General features: G+C 44.6%; 1 protein-coding gene across 4 annotated transcripts in view; it reads left to right on the plus strand.

Moving 5' to 3' along the window:
• LOC137638462 (putative leucine-rich repeat-containing protein DDB_G0290503) overlaps positions 1 to 19,729 on the plus strand; it is a 130,653-nt gene extending 110,924 nt beyond the window's left edge. For 3 of the 4 annotated variants that reach the window (XM_068370534.1, XM_068370533.1, XM_068370535.1), the window contains 3 exons: positions 16,613 to 17,311; positions 17,667 to 17,870; positions 18,561 to 19,729. In XM_068370534.1, coding sequence (XP_068226635.1) covers positions 16,613 to 17,311; positions 17,667 to 17,870; positions 18,561 to 19,088 — 1,431 coding nt within the window. In that variant the 3' untranslated portion in view covers positions 19,089 to 19,729. The remainder of the gene's footprint in view (positions 1 to 16,612; positions 17,312 to 17,666; positions 17,871 to 18,560) is intronic. The other variant, XM_068370536.1, reaches the window with a different exon arrangement.
• Positions 19,730 to 21,582: the final 1,853 nt, after the last annotated feature.

The raw sequence follows: 21,582 nt of genomic DNA on the forward strand, positions 1-21,582 counted from the left end.
GAACTCAGTTGAGTCCCTTGTCAGGCTGGGAGGAACGTAGAGAGTAGAGGTCCCCTTTTTGTTTTGTTTCATTTGTTGATGTCGGCTACCCCTCAAAATTGGAGGAAGTACCTTGGTATATGTATGTATGTATATATATATATATATATATATATATATATATATATATATATATATGTATATATATATGTATATATATATTATATATATATATATATATATATATATATATATACATATATATATATATATATATATATTATACATGTATTATATATATATATACATATATATGTATATATATATATTATAATACATGTATATATATTATATATATATATTATATTATATATATATATATATATATATATTATATATATATACATTATATGTATATATATTATATATATTTATATTATATATATGTTATATATTATATATATATATATATATATATATATATATATATGTATATATGTTATATATATATTATATATATATATGTTATATATATAATATATATATATTATATATATATATATGATTATATTATATATACAGTATATATATATATATATATATATGTATATATATATATATTATGTATATATAATTATATATATATATATATATTATATGCATATATCATGTATATATATAATTATATATATATATATTATGTATATATATAATTATATATATATTATTTATATTATATATATACTGTATATGATATATATATAATATATATATATATATATATATATATATATATATATATATATATATATATATATTATAGTGTAGAGAAGTATGAAAGATATAGAGAGAAAAATGTGGAAGTAAAGCGCAAGGTAAGTGAGGCAAAGAGGTCAGCTGACCTGAGGTGCGGTAAGGGACTGGGTCATTCATATGAAGAGAATAAGAAGTAGTTTTGGAAAGAAGTGAAGAGAGTAAGGAAGGCTGGTTCAAGAATTGAAGAGACAGTGAAAGATGGAAATGTAAGGTTGTTAAAAGAAGAGGAGGCAAGGAAAAGGTTGGCAGAATATTTTGAAAGTTTATTGAATGTTGAGGGTAATAAGGAGGCAGATATAATTGCTGTTGCAAGTGTTGAGGTGCCGGTGATGGGAGAAGAGAATGAGAGAGATTACAAGAGAGGAAGTGAGGAGAGAACTAGATGAAACAGAGTAGGAAAAGCATCGGGTATGAATGGTGCGAGAGCTGAGATGTTGAAGGAAGAGGGTGTGACTGTACTTGAATGATTGGTGAGATTGTTTAATGTGTTTTGTGTTGTCAATGTTACCAGTAGATTAGGTTTGTGTGTCTATTGTACCTCTATATAAGGGTAAGGGAGATGTGCATGAGTGTTGTAATTCAAGGGGTATTAGTTTGTTGAGTGTGGTAGGAAAAGTGTATGGTAGAATACTGATTAATAGGATTAAGGATAAAACAGAGAATGCAATCTTAGAAGTACAGGGTGGTTTTAGAAGTGGTAGGGGTTGTATGAATCAGATTTTTACAGTTAGGCAGATATGCGAGAAATATTTAGGAAAAGGTAAGGTGGTGTATGTTGCGTTTATGGATCTGGAGAAAGTGTATGATAGAGTTGATAGGGAAGCAATGTGGAATGTGATGAGGTTATATGGAGTTGGTGGAAGGTTGTTGCAAGCAGTGAAAAGTTTCTACAAAGGTAGTAAAGCATGAGTTAGGATAGGAAATGAAGTGAGCGATTGGTTTCTGGTGAGAGTAAGGCTGAGACAGGGATGTGTGATGTCACCGTGGTTTAACTTGTATGTTGATGGAGTGGTGAGATAGGTGAATGCTCGAGTGCTTGGACGAGGATTGAAACTGGTAGACGAGGATGACCATGAATGGTAGGTAAATCAGTTGTTATTTGCGGATGATACTGTACTGGTTGCAGACGCGGAAGAGAAGCTTGGCCGATTAGTGACAGAATTTGGGAGGGTGTGTGAGAGAAGGAAGAAGAGAGTTAATGTTGGTAAAAGTAAGGTTATGAGATGTACGAGAATGGAGTGTGGTGCGAGGTTGAATGTCATGTTGAATGGAGAGTTACTTGAGGAGGTAGATCAGTTTAAGTACTTGGGGTCTGTTGTTGCAGCAAATGGTGAAGTGGAAGCAGATGTACTTCAAAGAGTGAATGGAGGATGCAAAGTGTTGGGGGCAGTTAAGGGAGTAGTAAAAAATAGAGGGTTCGGATTGAATGTAAAGAGAGTTCTGTATGAGAAAGTGATTGTACCAACTGTGATATATGGATCAGAGTTGTTGGGAATGAAAGTGACGGAGAGACAGAAATTGAATGTGTTTGAGATCAAATGTCTAAGGAGTATGGCTGGTGTATCTCAAGTAGATAGGTTTAGGAACGAAGTAGTGAGTTAGCAGCTAGAGTGGATATGAATGTGTTGAGGTGGTTTGGCCAGGTTGAGAGAATGGAAAATGGCTGTCTGCTAAAGAAGGTGATGAATGCAAGAGTTGATGGGAGAAGTACAAGAGGAATGCCAAGGTTTGGGTGGATGGATGGAGTGAAGGAAGCTCTGGGTGATAGGAGGATAGATGTGAGAGAGGCAAGAGAGGGTGCTAGAAATAGGAATGAATGGCGAGCGATTGTGACGCAGTTCCGGTAGGCTCTGCTGCTTCTTCCGGTGCCTTGGAAGACCGCGAAGGTAGAAGCAGTAGGGGATTCAGCTTTATGAAGCTTCATCTGTGGTGGATAACGGGGGAGGGTGGGCTGTGACACCCCTAGCAGTACAAGCTGAACTCGGTTGAGTCCCTTGTCAGGCTGGGAGGAACGTAAAGCGGAGAGGTCTATTTTCTGTTTCAGTGTTTGATGTCGGCTACCCCCCAAAATTGGGGGAGTGCCTTGGTATACGTATATATGTGATATACATATTATTTATATTATACATAAAGTATATTTACTATATATGTATATATATATATATATATATATATATATATATATATATATATATATATATATATATATATATATATATATATATATATATATATATATATATATATATATATATATATATATATATATATATGTATATATATATATATATATATATATATATATATATACATATATATATATTTATATATATATATATATACATATACTGTATATATATATGTATATATATATATATATATATATATATATATTTGTTCCGACACGAATACTTTACCTCGAATTACCTCTTTGGAGGGTCCTTGACCTCTCTCTCAAATTCGACCAAGATTTCCCGCGCTACCCCCCTATCTCGCTCCCGATAGTTACTACCCCCGCCGCCAGGATAATTCCTTCGGCCCGGATTAGGGCAGGTCACTGCTTTTCCCGGGTCAGGACCTCATTAAGTTCTTGGTCGTGAGATCCGAAGCATCTCACTCTCTCGTTTTAAATCTTTCGATCAGCGCGTTGTGTTCCCACGTGTTCCCAGTTTACGGACTTGTGTTTTTTCTGCGATAGTGCGTTTTCGCAAAAGTGTCCTCAGTCCGTTTCCCTTGTGTTATCCAGACTTTTCTGTAACTCGTGTGCGAACGATGGAGAACGTGCGTCGTTGTCCGGGTCCTAGAGCAGGAAAGTCGTGTGGGGCTTTCCTCTCTAAACCAGAGGTGGACCCGCATTCTCTTTGTTCCACGTGTAGGGGTAAAGTTTGTTCCTCCTCGGACACATGTCCCGAGTGCGTGAATTGGGACGGAATTCAGTGGGTACGTTTTGGTACTAAGAAAAAGAAGTCATCTAAGCGTTCCCCAAAGAAAGTGAATAGCGTGACTTCCTTACAGTCGGTCAGTGATCGGTCCGACGAAGCCTCGGCCTCTCCGTCTCCTTCGCAGAGGAGTGGCCAGCAAGCCCCCAGTGTAATTGTGACCCATAGTGTCCTCCCAAGTGAACCCAGTGTGACGGAGGAACCAAGGGCTGGCCCCTCGGGAGTAAACGGAAGGGCCGCGAGTGTTTCGGGCGGATCGGGCCACGTGGCAGGGGAGCACGTTTCCTCGGATGACCCGGTATGGGACAGTGTGGCGTTCTCGGTCTCCCCCCCGCCCTCGTGGGCCGGTGCGTCGGGTTTCCCCCCGCCAGAAGAGAACCACTCGAGAATTCGTCGACCGAGTAGCGACTCCTTCGGTTGGAAATTACCGAAGACTCCAGGGAGGTCTCCGCTGAGGATGGATGTATCCCTGGGTCCATGGCCTTCTAGTAGGGGCGGAGTGGTCTCAGTACCCTCGGTATCCACGGCAGTTCCCGAGGACTTTCTCCAGCGCCCGGTCTCGGACGATCGGCGGCGAAGGGCCTCCCCTGCGCATCACTCTAGCAGTCGTCACGGGAAGAACGTGGCGCCCTCGGACTCTTCGGAAGAAGGCTCATCCTCCGAGGGAGAACGCAGGGAAAGGCGGCATCGTAAGAGAGCGCGGACCGATAGCGATCGTTCTCGCTCTAGGTCGAGGTCGCGGCACGGTAGGAGGCGCCCACGCTCTCACTCCCGTAGGTACAAGAGGGAAGTCTCTCCCGGCGGCGGCGAATGGTTTTACGTGCCCCCAGGAGACTCCAAGAAGCACCGCTCGCCAGACTCTCGGTCCAGTGATCGAGCCTCCAAGTTGTCACTGCCTACATACAACTTGGAACCGCTCGACCGGCCACGCAAGAAGGACCTCTCGATCAGGCACAAGTCCTCGAGGCCTTCGGTTCACCCCACCCGTCGGGAGGAAGCGCGCTTCCGAGAGGACAGCCCGATCGAACCAGCCCAACCGGGTCGGACGTCGAGCGGGAAGGACCGGTTGCCGGGTTCGGGTCTTCCCACCGGGACCGTGTCCTCCGCGTCCAGAGCCTTGGCCCAGTCGAAAGGCCTCCCTGGGTCGGTGGCACCCGCCACACGGCGAGACCCGACCGGGTACGGTGCGCCCTACGGTTGCGGGAGGGCCTCCCTGGGACCTGGTAGGGAGAGGCCAGTCTACCTCCCAAGCACGGATCCCCCCAGCCAAGCCGATACCTCGATCGACGGAGGCGAGGCTTCCCCGTCGGAGGACTCCGCCTACAGGAAGGTGGTAGCCCGCATCAGGAGGACTCATGGGATTCCTGAACCCGAGGTGCCGAAGGTCAATACCTGGAGGTCGAGCCTCTTGAGGTACACACATCGGGACGTCCTGCCGAAGTCTTCTCTGGCCCTGCCCCTCGCCCCAGACCTAGTACTCGGCCAGGAGTACATAGATAACTTGGTGGCCAGCACTGCGGAGGCCCCCAGGTCCCAGAGTTCCTCCAAACTCCTCCAGGGTCTGAAACTACAGGCCAAAATTTATATTCCAGAAGGACGTCGCCCGGGTCCCTGTAGAGTGGACTCAGCCGTAGATGTCCTAGGACAAGGCGGCTCGGACGAAAGGGCCGGCTCAGCCCCTGTGTCCTTCTCGGCTTCTGAAGCAGGCATGATGGAGGAGATGTCGAGGGACATGATTAATGTCACTTCATGGCTGGACTGGTGGGCCTCCACGTTACTGGATGTACAGGCCTCCACAGACCCCGACGACCCGGAACAACAGAGTCTCCTGTCGGACATTATCACTTCCGGGGGGAAAGCGCTAAAATTTATGGCATACCAGGCTCTCTCCCTGACGGCCAACTGGGTCCTCCGGAAGAGGGACACAGTGCTTTCCAGGGTAGCAAGGAAGATCCCAGACAGACAGGCGCGAGCCATTCGCACCCTACCCCTAGGAGGAGAGTCCCTGTTTCCTTTGAAGGAATTGGAAGAACTGATGGAGAAGGTGTCCAAGAGGAGAGAAGTCAACGTCCCTAAGCACTCATCCTCCAGGAGACCTCCGTATAAGAGGTCAGCCTCGGATAGGACCGTGACCCCTCAAGCGGGTCCCAGCTCTTCAAGGAGGGACGCCCACTCCTCTTCCTGGTCATCATCTCCTCAGCCCTCCCGCAGGGGAACTACAACTTCTACCAACTCCTTCAGGTCGGGTTACTCCGCCTCGAAGAGGGGCAGATCAGGCCGCTCCTCTAGGAGAAGGTAGAGGGAGAGGCCCCCTACTCCCGCCCAAGCCTCGGGTTGGGGGATGCCTCAGACCCCATTGGCAAGCATGGAAAACGTATGGGGCGGATGCTTGGACGGTGTCCGTCCTGAAAGAAGGCTACAGGATCCCCTTCATAGCGGACTCACCCCCTCTGATCCCAGCCACCCAAACAGAATGGTTAGCTCCCAGGGACCCGTTGAAAAGGGCTTCCCTACAAAAAGAAGTTTCCTCCATGTTGAAAAAGGGAGCCATGGAAGAAGTCCTTCTCCCAGGTCCAGGCTTCTACAGCCGCCTGTTCCTGGTGGAGAAAGCAACGGGGGGGTGGAGACCGGTGATAGACCTGTCGGCCCTCAACAAGTTCGTCAAGAAGACGGACTTCAAGATGGACACCCCAAAATCCGTCCTGATGTCCTTGAGGGAGAAAGATTTTATGATGACGGTCGACCTCAAGGATGCGTACTACCAAATTCCAGTCCACCCGTCGAGTCGGAAGTTCCTCCGGGTAAAATGGGGCTCCCAGATCCTGCAGTTCCGGACCCTCTGCTTCGGACTGTCGACGGCCCCTCAAGTGTTCACGAGGGTCTTCGCGACAGTCTCAGTATGGGCTCACGAACGAGGTATCCGCCTCATCAGGTACCTGGACGACTGGTTGCTCCTTTCCAGTTCAAAGGCCCTCTTGGAAGAACAAGGAAAGGACCTCCTCCGGTTCTGCAGGAGTCTGGGAGTCATCATCAACCTGGAAAAATCGAACCTAACGCCGTCCAACAAAATGGGGTACTTGGGGATGACGTTGGACACCGTGCAGGGGAAGGCCTTCCCCTCGGAGGACAGGATACAGAACCTCGTCAAGATCATTCAGCCGTTCCTGTCGGGGCTTCCCAGGAAAGCGAAAGACTGGCAGAGGCTGATAGGCCACCTGGTCTCATTAGAGAAGCTAGTTCCCCAAGGGAAGTTACGACTCAGACCCGTACAATGGAACCTCAAGGCTCTATGGTCCCAGACAGGCTCTCAGAAAATATCGATCCCAGTCCTTCCGCACACGGAAACAGCCTTGAAATGGTGGAGATGCCGGTCGAACTCCCTCAAGGGGATGCCCCTCGGGTCCTGTCCTCCCGAGTTTCTCCTGTTCACGGACGCCTCCAGCCTAGGGTGGGGAGCCCACCTGAGGGAAGAAACAGCAAGCGGGACCTGGTCAGAGACCGAAAAGCATCACCACATCAACGTCCTAGAGCTAAAAGCAGTACAAAAAGCATGTCTGCACTTTGCAAGTCGGTTGAAGGGAAACACCGTGGCCCTAATGTGCGACAACGCCACGGTGGTAGCCTACATCAAAAAGCAAGGGGGCATGAAGTCGAAGGAACTGTGCGACCTCACTGTAGACATCTTGCACTGGGCGGACGAACACCAGGTAACACTGCTTGCAAGGTTCATCCCCGGGAAAAAGAACGTGCTAGCCGACGGCCTCAGCAGGGTAGGTCAGATAGTAGGGACGGAATGGTCCCTACAACCAGCGGTAGCCAGACTCATCCTTCAACGATGGGGCTCCCCGGTGATAGACCTATTTGCAACAAAGCTCAACGCCAAGTTACCGGTTTATTGCTCCCCGGTACCAGACGAAGGAGCAGCCCTAGAAGACGCCTTCCAGCACAGGTGGGACAACCTGGACGTTTATGCCTTTCCCCCCTTCACGCTGCTAAGACAAGTGCTCAACAGAGTAAGAACCGCCCAAAACCTAAAGATGACTTTGGGTAGCGCCCTGGTGGCCGGAGAGAGAGTGGTTCGCGGATCTGAAAGACCTGGCAAGCCATCCGCCATGGCCTCTGCCCCCCAGGTCAGATCTACTAAGTCAACCGCACTTCCTCAGGTTCCACGACAACCCTCTCTCTCTTCGCCTTCACGCCTGGAGACTATCGAGCGACTCCTGAGGAAGGAGGGGTTCTCCTCCCCCACAGCTAAGAGGATGTCCCTATATCTAAGAAAATCCTCTACCGTAGTCTACCAGGCGAAGTGGGCCGCCTTTACGAAATGGTGCGCGACAAAACAAATAAGACCTCTCGAAGCCTCGGTCCCTGACATAGCTGATTTTCTAGTGTATCTTAGGGATAAAATAGGAATGTCAATCCCAGCTATTAAAGGAGTGCGAGCAGCCTTAGGCCAAGTCTTTCTCCTGAAAGGCATCGACCTAGGGACATCAAGACATATAGGGATGCTGATTAGGAGTTTCGAACAATCCTGTCCTCCCCAAGCCAGGAGAGTGCCTAGATGGGACCTGGCCAAGGTCCTGAAAATGTTGTCTCTTCCTCCCTTTGAACCGCTCAGAGATATCGGGGACAAAGATCTCACCCTCAAGACAGTCTTCTTGCTAGCCTTAGCTTCGGCTAAGAGGGTAGGTGAGATCCACGGTCTCTCCTACGACGTGGCACACTCCAAAGGGTGGAAGGAGATATCTTTCAAGTTCGTACCCTCCTTTGTAGCTAAAACTCAGAACCCAGCAGTCTGGGACCCGAGGTTTGAAGGTTTCTCTGTTCCGGCCATTCCCAAGACAGGTAATACGGACGACCTGAAGTTATGCCCGGTCAGGACGATCAGGAAGTACCTGGAAAGGACGGCCCATCTCCGTCCAGGTGCCAAGAACCTCTTCGTCTCTTCAGGCGTTAATAAGAAGCAAGTGTCCAAGAACACTATTTCCTTCTGGCTGAGACAAGTCATCACTAGGGCTTATGAAGAAGACAAGGTGGCGGTACCAGGCACTCCCCGTCCCCATGACATCAGGGGCCTGAGCACGTCCTTGGCCTTTGAGAGAAATATTGGCAGTGGGCCAGATCCTGCAGGGCCCGGCACTTGGTCACACCAGTCGACCTTCACGGCCCACTACCTCAAAGACTACTCAAGAAAGTCTTTGGATGGATTCTCCATTGGGACAGTCATCGCCGCCCCTCCAAGCTGTGTAGTGGCAGGCTGGAAGACGTCCCCAACAAGTGAATAGACTCATCCCTACTTCTTCAGGAGAAGTCAGTAGAGAACATGTCAAGAGGTAAGACTTAAATTATAAGCGTAAGTTTTCCACTGCTACCCCCTAAACCGCTCTCTGTACCCCCGCATTACGTAGCCCTCCGCGGGCACCATGTGCCTAACCAAGTGGCAGAATGGCTCTCCCGCCTCCTAAAGTGTAAGTCTCCAAAGAGGTAATTCGAGGTAAAGTATTCGTGTCGGAACAAATGAAAAATTTTAAGTAATTTTTATTTTTCCTAACATACTTACCGAAAGAATTACCTCTGAAGTAAATGGCCCTCCCCTTCCGTCCCCGAGTGCCATTCTTCCATTGCCAAGTCGGGCTTAACGGAGAACTTAATGAGGTCCTGACCCGGGAAAAGCAGTGACCTGCCCTAATCCGGGCCGAAGGAATTATCCTGGCGGCGGGGGGTAGTAACTATCGGGAGCGAGATAGGGGGGTAGCGCGGGAAATCTTGGTCGAATTTGAGAGAGAGGTCAAGGACCCTCCAAAGAGGTAATTCTTTGGTAAGTATGTTAGGAAAAATAAAAATTACTTAAAATTTTTCATATATATATATATATATATATATATTTCAGTGTTTGGTGTCGGCTATCCCCCAAAATTTGGGAAGTGCCTTGGTATACGTATGTATGTGATATATATTATACATATATATTATATATATATAGTATATATATATGTATACTGTATATATATATATATATATATTATATATAATATATATATTATATTATAAATATATACTGTATATATATATATATAATATGATACTGTATATATATATATATATATATGCATGTGTGTGTTATATTATGTATATATATATATATGTATATATATATATATTGTATATATATATATACATATATATATACTATATATATATAATGTATAATTATATATATATATATATATATACATATATATATATATATATATATTATATTATGTACATGTATATGTATATATATATATATACATATATATATATATATATAATGTATAATAATACATACATATATATATATATATATATTATATTATTTACAGTATATATATATATATATATAGATATATATATATATATATATATAACATATATATACATATATATATATATTATATATATCATATTATATATATATATATACTGTATATATTTGTTCCAACGCTATTCCTTACCACGTCCCTATAATAGGAGATTACCCCCCCCCCCCCGTAGGCCAAACCCCCCTTCTCACCTGCACGACCCTGACCTCTTGTTTTTCCCAGTTTGCCCTAGAAGGATGCTACAGTCGACCTTCCAGGTCGCTATAACCATTCTTACTCTGATCGTGCTCACGCTCAAAATGTTTCACTTGTGTTCGTCAGAGTTTTCCTGTGTTTAGTGCGTGTTTCTCCTGTGGATCTCCTGGTCCTTGATCTCCATTATGAAATCTGTGTGAGTGTAACGTCATTGCCCAGGTGTTAGTGGAAAGTTGTGTGCAGCTTTTTTGTCCCACATGGAGGTCGATCCCCACGTGTTATGTACCTCGTGTCGGGGTAGTGTGCGCTCCAGGAACGACATGTGTGATGAGTGAGTGGGCTGGAGCGATGCCCAATGGGATTAGATGGCCACGGAAAACAAGAAGGTGGTCAAGAAGGCAAAGTCACCCTTGAGAAAGGGCAGTAGTTCTCATCCTTTGTCAGCCGGTTCATCCGTGCCGAGTGTTACTCGCCACTCTCTGTCTCCTTTGTTACCCGCAGTAGTGGAGGAAGTTCCTCTTGGGTCAGAGAGAGGTTCTCGTGTTTAACCCCCCCCCCCAGGAGTTACTGTCCCTACAAGACAGACAGCAGGACTATCTTCCTGACCTTCCTTTCGCCGGGAGGTCTACAGAGAAGGTTGTGGAACGTTACAGGCAGTAATGTCTAACTGTGGCTTGTTCAGCGGATGACCCTTATCCTTGCTTAGAGGGTCCTTGTGGTAGCCACATGGCCCAGTCCGCTCTTCTACCGATGGCGTGGCGAGGGCAATCAGACTCTATTGGTCTTCAATACCGCCAACCCTCTTCCTGTTCCGGCCTTATGGCCTGTGACCGGCTCCTGTGCCCTCCGTGGGTAGAGGAGACGCCCTGCACTCTCAGGGCGGCAGCATTATCCTTCGCTCAGCAGCCAATCTGACCTTGTGAGAGCAAGAGGCCTTTTCAGGTACCCCTCTCCTGGGGAGGGGAACCTCAGACCCGGTTCTCCAGACCTCTTGGGAGGATGAGGATCTCTACCCGGTGGATGGCACCATACACCCTCCCCCGGGTGAAGAGCATCCGGGAGAGCGGATGATCCCATGAAAGGCTACCACCCTTCTAGGACTCTGTCCAATGACTCTGGGTCCCCGGACCTTGCCCCAGCGCCGAAGAGGAGCCGAAGAAAAGGGGGCCGCCACAGAACTCCCTCGGAAGGGAGATCGGACCTCCAGGATGCAATATCCCCAGACTCATAGTAGGGTGCCTTAAATGGGGCTCACGCAACCAGTGAGGGATTCTCAGAGATGGGGTCTCGAGACCACCAGGAGGATAAGGTGGTAGAGGAAGTGTCATCCTTCCAGAGGGTGTTGGGTTTGATTAGAAGACTCGACGAGTTGTCCGAGCCCCCTCCGATGCAGGTTCAACCCCACGACACGCCTGGAACGCCGGTTTGGAGACCCTAGGGAGGCAAGGCCCTCCCTGGTCCTTCCTCTCTTGCCAGACAGTGTCTTGGGAGAATCACTGCCGCTACCTGAACAGGCCCCCCGTCACACCGAAGCTTTTACCCTTTCCGTTGGTAAAGCACAGGCCCCTCTACACTCCGGAGGAAATCTCCCAGGGACATCACTCTTCGGAAAGGAACTTGGCATCCCTGGCTTCTGGCTCCATCAAGGATAGACTGGCAGGGGTGGCTGTGGATTTTACGGTTCAGGAGGTAACAGCCATGAAAGTGGCCGCTGGGGAGGAGGCTTTGGGGTTGGACCTCTGGGCCACGGCACTAGTTTCCTTCACCTTGGAAAATAATGTGATGGGCTGCCCAGGGAGAGAACCATTTTTGGAGTTGTCGGCCATCTTTGAGGGCCAGTCTTACATTGCGGCATCGAACAGGTTCCTATGCAGGAGGGATGTCATCCTCTATAGGTTGCCAAAGCAACTCCTGGACAGTGAGCATAGGCCTCTTAGAGGCACTAGAGAAACGGACGAAAGAGTGTCACAATGTGATGCTCCATAGGGCTTCCACATCGTTGTCGGCTTTGTTGTCACTTCCCCTATACCAGCCTCGTGAACATAGTAGGGCCAGGGCCCAGTGAGGTGCGCACCCTCCAATGCTTCTTTCTCTTCGCGTTTGGCCCTCTGACGCAGCTTCCCTCAGGAGAACAGAGACCAGCTTCGGGAGGCAGTAAACTCAGAGCCCCAGCCAACTGAAGGGCACTTAACGGCTGCTTCTCTAAACGGAGGTAGTGGACTAGGCTCCTCTCCCCAGTGCACTCCAGGGATAGGGGGATGCCTCAATTCAAGTTGGAGGGAAGGTTACTGTATCCCCTTCAAGGGCGCCACTCCTTTGATATCGGGACTCGAGATCTCCTCCCTACACCCCAAGTTAGAAACACGTTGGAAAGCCTATTAAAAAGGGCCATTCAGGCGGGGCCCCCTGACTAGCCGGGCTTCTTCAGCCGTCTGTTCTTGTTGAAGAAGGCATCAGGTAGATGGCGTCGAGTCATAGATCTTTCTGCCTTCAACCTTTTTGTAGCCAAGAGCACGTTCAAGATGGAAACGGCCAGAACGGTCCTAGCAGCTATCAAGGAAGTGGACATCATGCTATCCCTAGACCTCAAAGATGCATATTTCCAGATCCCAGTGCACCCATCCAGTAGGAAGTTCCTCAGGTTCAAGTGGGGAGAAGAAATCTTCCAGTTCCTCACTCTCTGCTTTGGCCTGTCGACCGTGCCTCAGGTCTTCACAAGAATCTTTTTCCTGATCTCCCAGTGGGCCCACAAGAGAGGGATAAGACTGTTGAGATATCTCGACGACTGGTTACTCCTCTCGCAGTCCAGGGAGCAGTTGTCAGAGCAAAGGGACGAGTTAGTGTTCATCTGCATGGAACTGGGGGTGGCGTTCAACTGGGTGAAATTGAAACCCTATCTATACACGAGGACAGTGTACCTGGGCATGGAAATATGCTCTGTACAGAGCCTTCTTGATGAAGTAGATGATCGGGAATCTGGAAAGCATGGTGAAGCCTTTCATCAGGCAGAAATCGGCGTCGTTACATGAGTGGCAGAGATTGGTAGGCCACCTGGTGTCCCTGGAGAAGCTCGTGCCCAAGGGAAGGTTGATGCTACGACCAGCCCAGTGCGACCTGAAAGAGATACAGGGCCTAGCAATCCAGTGTCCGTCATCAAAGCTTCCCCCATCCCAGTCAAGCAGGGAGGCATTCCAGTGGTGGTTGAACCCAAGGAACACCTGAGCGAGGATTTCACTACTGGATCCTCCTCCGGAATTGCTTCTGTTTACGGACGCATCCGGGGAGGTATTGGGAGCCGACCTGCCAGACAGAATGGCCAAAGGCCGTTGGTCCTTGAAGAGCAGACCCTCCAAATAAACGAACTTGAGATGTTGGCAGCACAGAAGGCTCTCTTTGTCTTGGGAAGATCATTAGTGGGGAGAAGGGTGGCCCTGATGAGTGACAATGCTACCATCGTCGCACAAGTCAAGAAATAGGGCGGCCTGCGCCCCCGCCGGATCCACATCCTGGCGGTAACAATCTTATCCTATGCCGAGGTCAATGCCATCTCTCTGATGGCCAGGTACATCCCGGGAAAAAGGAACGTAATCGCAGATGGTCACAGCAGGAAGGGTCAAGTGTTACCGGGGAATGGTCCCGTCATCCGGTGGTAGCAAGGGTGTTGTTAGAGAAGTGCCTGGACTTCTTCGCAACAAAACTGTACGTGGAGCTGCCGGTCTTTTGTTTCCTAGTGCCGGACCCAGCAGCATCTCTGGAAGATCCGTTCCAACATCTGTGGGATGTCCTTGACGAGTAGGCCTTCCCCCCATTTACCCTTCTGCGACAGACCTTGAACCGGCTTCAGGGGCAAATCAGACAAAGATGATCCTGATAGCCCCGTGGTGGCCCATAAAGGAGTAGTTCACGGACCTGAGGTCCTTGGCAACAGAACCCTTGTGGCCTCTGCTTCTACGACGAGACCTACTAAGACCACCTTACTTCCAGAGGTTCCACTAAGGCCTCCAAAACCTCTCCCTTCACGCGTGGAGACTATCCTGAGTTTGCTGAGAAGAGGGCAGCCACACAGATGACCTCGAATCTAAGGTAATCCGCGAAAGCCATATACCAGGCGACATGGACAACCTTTGGCAAATGGTGTGACAAAGAGGACGTTCAATCCCTCAAGGCCTCAATCCTGGTCATGGCGGAATTCCTAGTACACCTTCGATTTGACTGGTGCATGTCAGTACCAGCAGTAAAGGGATTCCAAGTGGCCCTGGGCCAGGTATTCCTTCTCAAGGGCTTTAACCTAAGAGCATCCAAGCGCCTCTCGATGCTGATAAAAGGGTTTGAGCCGTCCTGCCCCTCAATGCACCCTCCCGGGACATTACCAAAATTCTTCGACTCCTTGAAGAATCCAGGATTCAAGCCTCTGAGACAAATTACTGACAAGGAATTGACCGTAAAGAGGGTGTTCCTCCTCAGCCTGGCCTCAGCCAAGAGGGTGGGTGAACTCCACGGGCTCTTAGCTGAGGTCTCCCTCTCTCACGGGTGGAAGGAGTTGTTCTTCAAATTCGTTCCCTCCTTTGTGGCGAAGAGGCAGAACCCGGCAGTAGATAACCCCGCTTCAAAGAGTAATCCATCCGTGCTATTCCCAGGACAGATTGCCCAGTGAGGGCGGTGCAGAAATATCTCTCGAGTACCTCCGCCCTCCGACCGGCTATCAGGAGACTGTTCTTGATGACGGGCAGAGTGAAGAAGGCAGTCTTGAAGAATACGATCTTCTTGCTCCGGGAGACGATTCAAAGGGCATACCTGACGAGGGGGGAAGCCTCCCCCAGGTCCGTGAAGCCTCACAACATCCGGGGCATCGCAACCTCGTTGGCCTTTGAGAGGAACGTGGCGGTTGGCCAGCTGCTGAGGGCAGGTATATGTAGGAGACTGTCAACTTTCACTGGCCACTACCTTAAAGACTGCTCCCTCAAGCCCCAGAAGGGGTTCAAGCTCGCTCCCATTATGGTCACCCAGCAGAGGATCTAAGGGCAGCTACTCGCGATACAGTCTGCATGGGGTGGCGAGGGGGTAGAGCATCGCAACCCCTATCCCCTCAGCCTGCCATGGAAAGATGACCCCTGGATGAGTTTTACCTAGTTAACCTACTTTGCTTAATACCCTTTTGCTTTTAACTGACAGGCTTGAACCCCACTCTGCAGCTCTCTCACCTCTTACATGTTCTGTTTCCCTGCTTCCTAATTTTGAGGCTCCTATTATTGGGACATTGTAAGGATTCGTGTTGGAGCAAATGACAATTTGTTTTAGAAAATTTTATTTTTTCTAAAATATTTACCACGTCTTAATAACGTAATTAAACCCCATCCATCCCCGCTATAGACCCAGCTATCATACGCCCCTTTTCCTTGGAACCAGAGCAGAATGGTTAATGGCGACCTGTAAGGTAGCGTGTAGCATCCCTCTAGTCTAAGGCATGCTTGGAGTAACGAGAGGTCAATGTTGCGCAGTTGAAAAGGGGGGGTTCGGGGGGTATGGCCAGTTGGGGGAGGAAAATCTTTAGTCGGGAAGCACCGAAGCTAGACTAATCTACTGTTGGAACGTGGTATCTATGTTAGAAAATAAGCCATATATTTTTTATACATTAGTGTCTGGATTCTCTTAACGACCTCGGGATCAGAGCCCCAGGTGAAATCACACAAAGACACGAGCTTGTGATCAGCCGGGAATCGAACCCTTGTCCGGCAAACTTGTAGAGACCAGGGTTTGATTCCCGGCCGGTCACAAGCTCTTGTCTTTGTGTGATTTTGCCTAGGGCTCTGATCCCGAGGTCGTTAAGAGAATCCAGACATTAATGTATAAAAAATATATGGCTTATTTGAATATGAAAAACACGTCTGAATGTGCAAACATTTATCATATATATATACATATATATATATATATATATATATATATATATATATATATATATATATATATATATATATATATATATATATTTATATATATATATATATATATATATATATATATATATAGATGTGTATATATATATATATATATATATATATATATATATATATATATATATATAAATATATATTTATAGATGTATTTATAGATGTATATTTATAGATGCACATTTATAGATGTGTATATATATATATATATATATATTTATAGATGTGTATATATATATATATATATATATATATATATATATATATATATATGTGTGTGTAAATATATAAACACGCACATACATACATACATACATACATACATACATACATACATACATATTTGAGATTTTTATATCTTTTACAGGAATCGAGTGTCCTCGAGTGTGGAGTTTGCACCAATCCATTCAGTGAAGAACATTGCCCCAAGATTCTTCCTTGTTCCCACACATTTTGTTGCCGATGCATCGAGGAGATTATCTCCAACCAGACAAAAGCTTGTCCTTTTTGCAGGGAAGAATTCACAGCCAGTTCAACCGATGACTTGCTGTTCAACAGAACTGTCTTAGAAGCTGCTAAGCAATTTTTGCCCTTTGATAAAGAACAGAAGATTTCTTCCAGGGGATCAGGGATGTCATTTGGAAATTTTAACAAGGATTTAAGAGAAAATTTTATAAAGAAAGCCATTGATAACTGCAATGAAGTAACGTTTCAAATGATGCATGATATTTTTATCCTTATGAGGATGAACAGTGACATCCTTCAAGCTAACAAAGTAATCTTGGGACTCAAAGAGAAGCTGAATGAGATAGAAATTTTTAATAAGGATATTCTGTATACTATTGATGAAAACATCAAACAGCTGAAGAAGAAGTGTGATGTTATAAACGAAGATGTAAGACGATTTAAAGGCTATGATGCAAGACTAAAAGCGGCAGAAGACTTTACTTCAGCTGGAGCCATTATGGACAATTCAATAGATGATCTACATAATGTTCAGGCAAAAGTATTGGAAATCAAAGAGCTTCTTCGGGAGAACGAACAAAAAACTGGTGATATTGTGAAGGTGACTTCTGTTTCTCGTATTCTATTAACCTAAAATATGGGATAGGACAATTTTTAATTTTATGATTTTTTGTGGCATATTGCAGTTTCAAATTGTTACCTAAACATTGAAATAATGCTCTCATCAAAGGATTTTTCCATGACCATCTAGCATTTCTGATCAACTTTTAGTTTTCTCCACCTCTGTTATACATTTAGTTTTCTGAATGTTTAATTATCAAATTTTCTGTATTTCACATTTCAAGCCATATAAACCATAGTAGGCCTACTATTAATAATTACCTATTCACTTTTGTGCTGCAAATGCTAACTTTTTTATATTCTCTGTAACCTGTGCTCTTTGATATTTCCAACAGGAAATCATAAAAATGCAAACAAATCTAAGAAATGTTGCAGAGGAAATAGATAAAATAGTTGAAGAAGACCTTCCTAAGGTGTTAGCTGTGAAGCCGTTGGAGGGCCGACATAGAATTGGTACTGTTAAGATTGGCTCTAAGAACAGGGTCTTTATGAGTCATCTTGAGGAAGGAGATACACAAGTAACCAATTGTGCTATAAAAGTAAGTCCATGCCAATGTCTTGTGTTTGAGTTGATAAGAGGGAGATTTGTGTATGTTAGCTTAAATTGTGTAATCACAAAATCATGGATAAATTAACAAAGTAAGTTGAACAAGGTCAAAGGCTACCTTTAAGGAATTTTTGGGTGCTAATACACTTTACATTCTGCTCAAATTTTCTTTTCCTACCGTTTTGACAAGCTAATGCAGCTTATATCCTAACCTCTAATTAAAGACTCTCGAGTTTAAAAGAATTTTAAGATCACTTACTAGTTGACTCAACTTCGAAAGACTTGAATCAATTACTAGTAGAAATTAAAGTACCATAATTACCTAGAATTTATCAAATGATCTTTGCTCCGCCGTGGTACGCTTCGCTTGCAATTGCAATTATCTCGTTGCTCCTCTGTTCTGGCAAGTGGTGCATGGATGCGCTGCAAATACCACCTGTGTGAGTCACTATTAAAGATATATTTAACTAGATTATATCACTTTCCTCTAATGATGTCATTTCTGATTAGAATTTGATAGGATATAAGTTACTCTTACATATTTTGGTAGGAAACACATCATAATATACTATTAAAAGTATTGTAGAATACAAGCTGTACTAGCACCCATTTTTGCAATATATTCTATTAACATAATTTTTACCATTATCATTATCATTTTCATTATCATTTTGAACGACAGTTTGAATCCCTGATGCCAAAGACCTCGCGAAGGGTGTTCCTGGATCTAGGAACTGACGGCAGATTCCTCGGAAGAATGATTATTAAAGTAATAGATGAGGGTAATCTGGCCCTCAATTTCCTCCATATGTGTGCAGGAGATCTGGGACCCTCTTACGCCAACTCATCGATCTTTGGTATAGGAATGCTGGGGGATCCTGGTGAAAATGTTGGATTTGGAGATTATGTAGTGGAAGACGGAACTACAGCTAGACCAGTGTTGTTAGGGGTGGACTGGAAGAGGGAAAGTAAGAAGGATATATATGACAATACAATAGCAAGGGAGGGAGAAGTAAGAGGTTGGCTCGACCATGCCTGCAAAGACGTTTCGCGGTTTTACATTGTCCTTAAAGAAAAATCCGGATGGACGCATCGAGATCGCTTAGGGGTGGTGGAAGAAGGGCTCCAAGTGTTGAAAGATGCCATCAGGCTTTATCCAAATTTCAGGGAAATCAAGATAGTGGACTGCGGTCATGTATTTTGTTTCTGAACTTTTTAAAAGGATTAAGTCGCTATAGGACCTACAATAAGAAAAAATAAATTTTTCTAGGACAGAAGAGGAACTGGGTTTAGGGAGGCCTTGTCTTCTTTGCGGCACCCCACAACTGAGCTTAGGATTCCAGCCTCGGTCCTCATGCTGCTCCAATTTTTCTAGGACAGAAGATGTACTGGGTTTAGGGAGGCCTTGTCTTCTTTGTAGTGCCCCTCAACTGAGCTTTCGGACTCCAGCCTCGGTCGTCATGCTGCTCCAACCCCTAATCATCCTGTCCGTCCTCTGTGTTCCTGATCTGCCACTTTCACAAGATTATCCCACTTACGGGCTGCCAATGATATAGGTTTAAAATTGTTTTATATTTATAATCAGGTCTAAGTATACCATTTAATTGGAATACTAGCCAATTCAAATTTATTTTATAATTAGGCCTAGATGAATGTAAAGACAAAAATATGTTGATGCATGTTGCAGTGTTCAAGAATATTCAGTTTTACAATTACTTTAACCTGTTTGATTTTACCATTTCATTTGGTCTGGTTATCACTAACTTTTAATGAGTTTTCCTCTTTATCCAGTTTCGTTATTGTTTTCATCACAATTGGGAATTATCACTGATCAATAAAAAATTATATCTATGTTTTATTTTTATCCTGCAATTCCTTATAGTAGTGATTTGTAGGAAAAAATAGGATATAAGGAAAATGATTTTATTTCCCTATTTTTTTCTATCTTTATGACATAGGAATTGATAAAAGTCTCCTATTATAATAATTATTATTATTATTTTTATTATTATTAATATTCTTAATATTATTATTATTATTACTATTGCTATTATTATTAGCCAAGCTAGAACCCTAGTTGGAAAAGCAAGATGCTATAAGCCCAAGGGCTCCAACAGGGAAAAATAGCCCAGTGAAGAAAGGGAACAAGGAAATAAATAAACTACATAAGAGGTAATGAAAAATTAAAGTGAAATATAAAAAAAAGCATTAACAACATTATAGCAGATAATTCATATATAACTATAAAAAGATTTATGTCAACCTGTTCAACATGAAAACATTTGCTGCAACTTTGAACTTTATAAGTTCTACTGATTCAACTACCCGATTAGGAAGATCATTCCACAACTTGGTCATAGCTGTAATAAAACTTCTAGAATATTGTTTAGTTTTGAGCCTCATGATGCAGAAGGCCTGACAATTAGAATTAATTGCATGCATAGTATTACAAACAGGAAGGAACTGTCCAGGAAGATCTGAATGTAAAGGACGGTCAGAACTATGAAAAATCTTATGCAACATGTATAATGAACTAATTGAACAAATGCAGCAATTCGTGAGGTGGCATTGGTGCCCAATATGACCGATATAGTTTTACTCAATGTATTTTAATGAGGCGCATTTGCACCGACTCGCAGCGGTGCCCTTTTAGCTCAGAAAAGTTTCTGCTCTCTGATTGGTTAGAGTTATCTTGTCCAACCAATCAGCGATCAGGAAACTTTTCCCATCTAAAAGGGCACCCCTGCGAGTCGGTGCAAATCTGCCTCACTAAAAAGAATTGACTATAGATTATCAAGATGGAGATGGATGGGGCATATTTTAAGAAGTTAAGATGAGTTAGTCCATGATATACCTGAATGGAAACCGCTGGGCAGAAGAGGAGGCTTGGTAGACCAAGAGAAACGTGGCTGATGACAATTTGAGGTTGGATCTGAGAGTTCAGTTGGGCTTAGAGAGATGGCACAGGAAAGAGATATATGACGTGAATTCATTGAGGCCCTTTGCCAGAGGATCAAAATAAGATAAGACTAACATAAATCAGTAATTACTTTATAAAGACATGCTATTGTGATTTAGATAAATAATAGTGAATTATCATTCTTTCTTTAATCGAAAAAGATATCAGTGTATTCCTACAGGAAAAACGTTCTCCTAATACTTGACTTTACAAACTAGTCCCTACATGGGTAGTTAGCTATTTGTCCTCACTCTTCTTCCACCCACCTTTCCTATCAGCTAAGAAAACATCTCACTCCCGCCCCATTTACATCTATCAAATCCTTCATTCCAGGGAGATCTTTCCAAACTATATTTTCTTTGTTTGCATCTTTTCCCACTTGTTAGTGGGGTTGATGTTTCTGGCCAGTGTTCTCCATCTACCTCTGTCCCACACTTCATCACCGGTCAATCCCTTTGATTGAAGGTCATCCTTGATACATTCCATCCACCTTCGCTTTGGTCCCCCTCTCCTTCTCGTTCCCTGTACCTCCACCTCCATTTCCATCACTCTCCTCCCAATATACTGTTCATATCTTCTCATGACATGTCCATACCAAATTCATTAATACTTAATTTACACTTAACTAATTTTTTCTTAGCTGAGTAGGTAACTCGCTGTTTCTTAATAGTCAACAGTTGCTTTGAGACAGTGTTTTAGTGCACCTAATATCTTGTTATATTCATTGATTGGTTGGCATATACAT

This window comes from Palaemon carinicauda, chromosome 3 (assembly GCF_036898095.1).
Source record: "Palaemon carinicauda isolate YSFRI2023 chromosome 3, ASM3689809v2, whole genome shotgun sequence".
NCBI lineage: Eukaryota > Metazoa > Arthropoda > Malacostraca > Decapoda > Palaemonidae > Palaemon > Palaemon carinicauda.